This window comes from Salmo salar, chromosome ssa06, assembly GCF_905237065.1.
Source record: "Salmo salar chromosome ssa06, Ssal_v3.1, whole genome shotgun sequence".
In the NCBI taxonomy this organism is placed as follows: Eukaryota; Metazoa; Chordata; class Actinopteri; order Salmoniformes; family Salmonidae; genus Salmo; species Salmo salar.
Window position 1 is genome coordinate 56,955,257 of NC_059447.1, and position 7,866 is coordinate 56,963,122.

The 7,866-nt window shown below is 47.1% G+C and overlaps 1 protein-coding gene across 1 annotated transcript; it reads right to left on the reverse strand.

Annotated features, from left to right (window-relative positions):
- Positions 1-690: 690 nt before the first annotated feature.
- LOC106607611 (uncharacterized) lies at positions 691-2,268 on the reverse strand. The gene is made up of 2 exons (XM_045720749.1): positions 1,020-2,268; positions 691-736 (listed from the first exon to the last, which is right to left on the reverse strand). Exon 1 carries the CDS (start codon positions 2,237-2,239, stop codon positions 1,211-1,213), a length of 1,029 nt encoding a protein of 342 aa, XP_045576705.1. The 5' UTR covers positions 2,240-2,268; the 3' UTR covers positions 691-736; positions 1,020-1,210.
- Positions 2,269-7,866: the final 5,598 nt, after the last annotated feature.

Below are 7,866 nucleotides of genomic sequence, written 5' to 3' on the forward strand. Positions count from 1 at the left end.
AATATGATCTATTTTGCCTATTGCTTAAAAGTTCAAACGATCATCTGTATTTACTTTGAAAAATCAACACCAATCTTTCCACAGCTCAACAGCGGTTCACTGCAGATAAACTCTATTCTTTCCTCAGGATAGGGAATTCTTGCCAGCACCATAAATCTAGTTGCGATTGAGTATGGGAATGAAAGGGATATAAAAATAATATACTTTCCTGTTAAGTAAGTTTTTCTCATGTAGACTGAATGTGCCCTTAAAATCTTGTATGTAGGTCTTGCAGCCCTGGAACTGTAAAGCAATTAATCACATTTCTGACATTGGTCTTTTTCTTATTGAGAATGATGTACAGTATATCAAGAAGCAATAACTATGATGCTCTGCCTAACCATAACCAAGGATGTTGTAATATTCTACATCATGTAAGAAACATAAAATGAATGGATTTTAGTCAAGCCAGTGATGATGGAAACTATGGGGGGAGAGAGAGAGTGAGAGAGAGAGAATTGGGGGAAAGAGAGCGAGAGAGGGGGAGAGAGAGCGAGGGGGGGGGACAGACTACTGTATTTAGGTACACAGTGTCATTGGTCATTGTGTAGCGGGTCTCTTATGCACCACAGGAGAACCAAGAAATGAAGAGCGACACCACGGCTGTCTTTAAGGCTTTTATGTTGATCTGCAATAGTATTATGAAAAGACAGGACAGGAACACATCAGTCTCCAATGCACCACCTGACAAGTTGTTCTTTCTCTCTCAGTGTTTTCTCAGACTGAGGAGAGCGGGATCTATGGGTAGTACCAGGGTGTTAGTAGGTGACGTAAGCACCCAGATAAAATAAAATACATTTAATGAAACAAAACCTGAAGATGTTAACATCATTCAGCTACTGTAGCTGCCTACCTAACATCAACGGGCATCACCAGTAGCGCAACAATTAAAATTAGAAACCAAAAGTAAAGTTCCTGGCGATCTGACTCCCCCCTTCTGTCTGAACTTGGAATAACCATTTTAACTCTACTACACTCACCCCTTCTTGATTTCAGCAAACTTTAAGACATAAGGTAAGACTTCTTCCTCCACAGGGGTAACCTTGACCAAGAGTCGTCCAGAAGGACAGCAAAGAGACTTTGCCAGGTAGAAATATGCCCATATACATACAACCTATGACCCCCTAATAAAGTATTTCTCATTTCCTTAATCTATCCTCTGGCTTCTGTGTCACTGGGGTACTATCACTTCAACAAAAGTTGATAAGGCTTGAATCAGGGCGGCTAGATGCTCTCTTTTGTCCGGCTCAGCAATCACTTGACTCATTGACTCTAAAAGTCTTCTGACAGGCTTCACAACTCTTCCAGTTCGAGTTCTCAAAGTGCCTTCACTTGGTCTCAGGACTGTATCAGTGAGCTCAGATGTCTGGCTGTTTCTGCGCTCTACCTCTCTCTGGTTACTCATTCTCTTCTTAGTAGATCTTATGCATACAGAGCCGCTGACTGATGAACTTCCACTGCTGATGCCATCTAGACTACTCACTGACGTTGCTTTTCTACTTGTGTCATCTTCAGAAGGATCACTTGAATCATCACCAGGCATCATTGAGGAGCTTCCTGTGCTTGATTTAGCTGCTTGTCCTGAGATCATGTCCTTCGCTGGGCTTTGAGGAGCAGCTTCTCTCATGTTCACGCCATCTTCCGGTCCTGAAGATTTTTGACCTTCAGCTTCCGTGGGCCCCTCAGGGTTCTGGCCCTCGAGAATCCAGACAGCAGTCCTTCGATCCTCTGAATCCTCATCCACATCGAATACCGGTCTTTCGTCACCGCTGTCTGCGTTTATGTCCTCCTCTGAAGCAGTAGAGGCTACTGTGGACATCTCGTCTGTCTGTCCCACCGGCAGGAAGTTCACTGGCAGTATGAAGTTTCGATGAACTACTTTACTCTTCTTGGTAGTAGGATCTTCGACTCTGTAGATGTGCACAGACGGGTCTTTCCATGTGATCACATAGACCGTTGAATCCCACAAGTCGGCAAGTTTACCTTTTCCTCTTTCCTTTCGGTTTGCCAAGAGAACTCGGTCCCCAATCTCCAGGGCAGTACCCTTCACTCTCTTGTTATACTGCCTTGCTTGCTTTTTCTGAGCTTCAGTGGTGTTGGCCTGAGCGATCCTGACAGCCTCTCGCAGGTCCTTTTGGAACGAGTCAACATACTCGTCATGAGTCAACACGTCTTCGTTTTTCAAGGTACTTCCAAACATGATGTCCACTGGCAGCCGTGGAATTCGGCCGAACATCAGAAAGAACGGTGCGAATCCTGTCGTTTCATGTGTGGTACAGTTGTACGAGAAGGTGAGCGTCTGTATCATCTGGGGCCATCTTTCTTTTGCTCTCGCTGGCAACGATCGGACCATGTTTCCGAGCGTGCGGTTGAATCTTTCCGTCTGACCGTTGCCCATAGGATGATATGGAGTGGTATGGGACTTTTTGACTCCTGAGACTTGTAGCAATTCTGCGATTAAGTGACTCTCAAAGTTTGCTCCTTTGTCAGAGTGTATCCGCTGGGGGAACCCATAGACACAGAAGAACTGGTTCCATAACTTCTGGGCAACCACCTTTGCTGTCTGGTTCGGGCAAGGAAACGCATGTGCCAGCTTCGTAAAATGATCTGTGATGACGAGTACATCAACGCTCTCTCCATCCCTTCCTTCTGCTGACCAGAAGTCTATGCACACCAGTTCCAACGCTGTGCTGGTCTGAATGGATTCCAACGGTGCCCTAGCCTCTGGCTCCATTGTCTTGCCAACCACACAGCACTTACAGTAGGAGACATACTTCTTCACTTACCCTTCCATTCCAGTCCAGAAGAACCTTTGACGTACCAAATGGAGTGTTCTAGTCTGGCCTTGGTGGCCGGCTTCATCATGGGTTCCCCTCAGAACGATGGCTTTAAGGGAGTCTGGCACCACCAGCTGGTACCTCTTCTTGACAACTCTGTCCTTAGATCTTCGGTAGAGGATCTCATCCTTGATTTCGAGTTTATCCCAATGCTTCAGCATTCTCAACACTTGGGCAGTCTCATGAGCCCTCTCTCTCCGCGAAGGCCTCCTCCTCCTCTTAACAAAGTACGCCACTCGGGCCAGCACCTGATCCGCCTTCTGTTTTCTCCGTATCACATCAGGAGAAAGGACTGGAAGAGTAGCCACTCCCCCTTCATGCGAAGGATGCTGGCAGAAAACAGGGCTAATTGGAATTTGCGCACTGGCACACTCGCATCCCACTCCAGACAGGATTCCAAAACTGCTTTCACTCCTTCAGAAGAGACTTGAGCCAGGATCTCACCACCTTGGATATTGACTGACAGTTTGAATGCGTCCTGGATGGACTCTGAAGTCACATACTCTGGGAACTCACTTGCCTTCCTAGCTCCAACGAACGGCTGTCGACTAAGCAGGTCTGCTGGGACATTCTGGTGCCCGGGGATGTACTTCAAGTCAAAGTCGAAGGGGGCCAGTTTAGAGACCCACCGCTGCTCACAGGCATCTAGCTTTGGTTTCGTCATTATATATGTCAGGGGGTTGTTATCTGTTAGGACTGTGAATCTATTCCCCTTCAGCCAATGGGTGAACTTATCACACACAGCCCACTTAAGAGCGAAGAACTCTAATCTGTGTGCTGGGTAACGGGACTGGGACCTTGACAGAGTCTTGCTTACAAAAGCTACTGGTCTGGGCCTACTCTCACCCTCAAATGTCTGGCTAAGTACTGCACCTAAGCCATCCATTGATGCATCTGTTGATAGGAGAAATGGTCTGTTAAAGTCTGGGTGAGCCAGCACGGCTGTTTGGGAGACAGCAGCTTTTAGCTTCTCCAGCGCCTCCCCACATTCAGAAGTCCAGTCTTCAGGTTTCAGACGTTTATGGGCCATGCCATGAGGTTTTCCCTTTTCTCCTTTCCGCTTACTTTTCTGTCCTGCAATCAGACGAAACAGTGGTTTGGCTAAACCTGAGAAACTCGCAATGAAGTGGGAATAATAGTTTGCCATACCAAGAAATGATCTGACCTTGGTGGGTGAAGGTGTTTTCCCATCATTTTCCATCAGGTCAGCTGCTGTGATGTCGTTGATTGCAGACACTTTTCCTGGGTCGGTTGCAATGCCCTCTGCCGTGACGATATGGCCTAAAAACTTGACAGACTTTCTGAGGAGGTAACAATTTTTTTGCGCTAGCTTCAGGTTGTGTTCCTTAAGGCGGGAGAACACCATTTCGAGACAGTCCAGGGCTTCCTGCTCAGTCTTCCCGAAAACCAGGAGATCATCCAAGTAGCACAGGAGGGACAAGTAGTTCTGGTCGCCGAAGATCGAGGTCATCATTCTGGCGAATGTTGCTGGGCTGTTACATAACCCCTGAGCCATTCTGTTGTACTCAAATAAACCCGTGGGTGTTGTGCACGCTGTGTACTTGCGGTCATCTTCATGTATGGGGATGTTGTAGAATCCCGAAGTCAAATCCATAGTACTGAAGAAGCAGTTCCCCCCTAAAGCAGCGAGAGCATCGGCTTGATGGGGCAATGGGTATGCATCTTTCTCTGTCCTCTGGTTCAACCATCTGAAATCAGTGCAAATTCTCAACTCTCCTGACGGCTTCCAAACCAGGACAAGGGGGAGGCCCACTCACTACTGGACTTTCAGATGATGCCCCGCTCCTCCATTTCCTCCAGCGTCTGTCTCAGTTTCTGGTAGTCGGATGGAGAGACCCTCCTGTACGGCAGCCGGAAAGGCTTTTCATCTTTGAGTCGGATACGGTGGATGACGTTCTTCGCTTCTCCACAGTCAAGTCGGTCCCTGGAGAAGATGCCTTCATACTGAGCAATAAGGTCCACTAGTTTTCCTTTCCACATGTCAGACACTTCACAGGACTCTATGTCAACTTCTTTTAAGCCCAACTCTTCCAACTTTTGTAGATACTCCTTCTTTGCCCTTTTTCCACTAACTGAACAATCTTCCCCAGCTTGGGTGACATTCTGAAGGGCAGACTGGACCTTACTGGGGTTCTCAGCATGGCTGGCATAGAGCTCTAGGTCTTCTAGGGCTAGGCATGGGTGCACATCGGCCAACTTGGTGTTACGGCGGAGAATAATAGGGTGGTCCAACATGTTGATCACTTTCATGGGGACCCACTTGTCACCCCTCAAAGGACATACAGTGCGTCCTACTAGGACATTTCTCGGTGCAGATCGCGCTGTAGTGGCCTCTATGACTACAGTACTACCGACTGATAGCGGCACCTTTTCTTTCAGTTTTCCCCAGACCAAATGTTCATGTTGAGGCATGAGAGTCACACTCTGCTTGAGCATTACAGTTCCCACTTTGTCTGGTATTTTGTCACCGTGCCAACGGTTCACGTTGGCTAGCATGCTGAGTAAAAGTCCATGTGAATCTCCTTTGGCAGGTTTGGAGAGGCTGTCCCAATACCACTTTGTTTTCTTAACCTGTTGCATTATGTGTTTTATGGCGTTCGATCCAACTATCATGTCATCTTTCTGTCCAGGTACAACTAAAACAGACACTGCCATCTTGCAATCTAAAAGATCAATGTTCAAGTCATATTCATACTTAGGCTGTGCCTGGTTGCCCCCACAGCCTACAAGAACTACTTGAGTTGGCTTTCTAGACTCACTGACTCAGCTGACTCACTTAACGTACAGGTCATAGACCCACTATCTATCAGAGCTTGAAGTTCTACAATTTCTTGCACCATTACTGGAACATAGAAAAGACTGTCATTACTCTCTATTTTCGGATAATTCACCTCGGTTTTCATTGTGTTTCCAGTCCTTATATCTGTAGTGTTCTGTGGAGGTGTAACATGTTCGCCCACACCGCCCCCCTCTTGGCGTGAGCATGTTAGCGGAGCCTCGGCAGTTGCCTCTCCAACTTGTTTTCTTGCTGGACATTCAAAGCCTCTGTGGCCTGTCCTGTGACACTTGAAGCATAACCCCTCCTTAAAGCAGTGCGACTGAGTTGAATGGTCTGAGGCCTTACAAATTCTACAGGGACCAGCAGCAGTATTAGTTTGTGGCGTTCTGGCTGAAGTTCTCCTTTGATTTTGTTCCTGGGTTGACAGGAGCTTTTCCAGGAGAGAAATCACTTTGTTCAATGGAGCCTGATCACTGTTAGTGGGTGTGGCTGAATTATTTTGACCGACTGCATGTTGTTTAGTCATACACCAAGCGTCGGGGGTCATCACAACTTCTACCTTGGCAGTACTTTGCGCCCTGTGTCTGGCTGATTGTTTGTCTCGGTGATGGCTGTCAATCATTGCCTGCAAATCTCCAACGGTCCAATTTTCAATAGGCCTGCACCTAAGAGCGGCATATAGTGCCGGATCAGGGCAGTGCTTAACAAACATCATGATCACCTCGTGACCTGGATCATCCACTCTTTTTCCCTGTCTTTGCAAGCACTCATTGGCAAGGTCAATTGCTTTGTTCAGTCTAACCCAATAATCCAAGCAGCTCTCTGACTGTCTTGGTAAGGTTTCATAGAAGTATCCTAATGGGATTGTTGATGAGATTGCCTCTCCAAAGTGCTGCCTCAAGATATTGTATATGGCTTCCGGATCTCTGCTTATGTTAACAAGAGGGTTTCCACGGAGCCCAATTCTGACTATGTCTTTAGCCCGCCCCATCAGTCTGTCCTGTATTTCTTGCCCCTGTTCTGATATACTGCATCCCTTCTTTTTCAAGTAAGCTTGCATAAGTTCTTGCCATTCAGTCACTGTGCACCGGTCTGTGCTATCACCCCGGAAGTGGGGTGGTTCTCTGACGTCTGACTTCAGAATTAGGTTGACCTTTGACCAATCAGGTATTTCTACTATTGGTTGGGGAGGGGAAGTGCTTGGACCAGCCCCTGCTAGACTAGCGGCAACTTGATTACCTATTTCACTGCCCAGTTGTTTGACTAACTCTGCTAGGGCTTGCAATTGGGTTCGGTTTTCATTTTCACCCCCTATGGCCTTCTGGGACTCTTCACTGTCATCGTTGCCTGGTTGGCTACTGCTAACATGCTCTGGTTGGCTACTACTAACACTTGGCACTCTAGTGTCGACTGCTGGGTATCTAAGAGGACTGGCTCTAGCACTATGTTCCACCATACTGGCCAACTGAGCCCCCCGCCCCACCCCAGTGGCCATACCTTGTGAACCTCTCACAGTAACACCAACCGGAGTAACATGTACATTGTTATCACCAACACCTGATATGTCTTCTCTCTCCTGTTCTGTAATCTCACACAACTGAGGCATATGCAACATATTGTCCAAAGTTCACCTTGCCCTCAAATGTTTTAAACGTGTGATGTCGATCCAGTTCTGTTTAGTGGTCCCCCGGCGATCTGCTGCAGCTGATCTGTTGATCCGGGTCACGGCACCAATCTGTAGCGGGTCTCTTATGCACCACAGGAGAACCAAGAAATGAAGAGCGACACCACGGCTGTCTTTAAGGCTTTTATGTTGATCTGCAATAGTATTATGAAAAGACAGGACAGGAACACATCAGTCTCCAATGCACCACCTGACAAGTTGTTCTTTCTCTCTCAGTGTTTTCTCAGACTGAGGAGAGCGGGATCTATGGGTAGTACCAGGGTGTTAGTAGGTGACGTAAGCACCCAGATAAAATAAAATACATTTAATGAAACAAAACCTGAAGATGTTAACATCATTCAGCTACTGTAGCTGCCTACCTAACATCAACGGGCATCACCAGTAGCGCAACAATTAAAATTAGAAACCAAAAGTAAAGTTCCTGGCGATCTGACTCCCCCCTTCTGTCTGAACTTGGAATATTCCTGTTCGCGGGCTTTTGGCCACTGATCCTCAACCTGATTGTT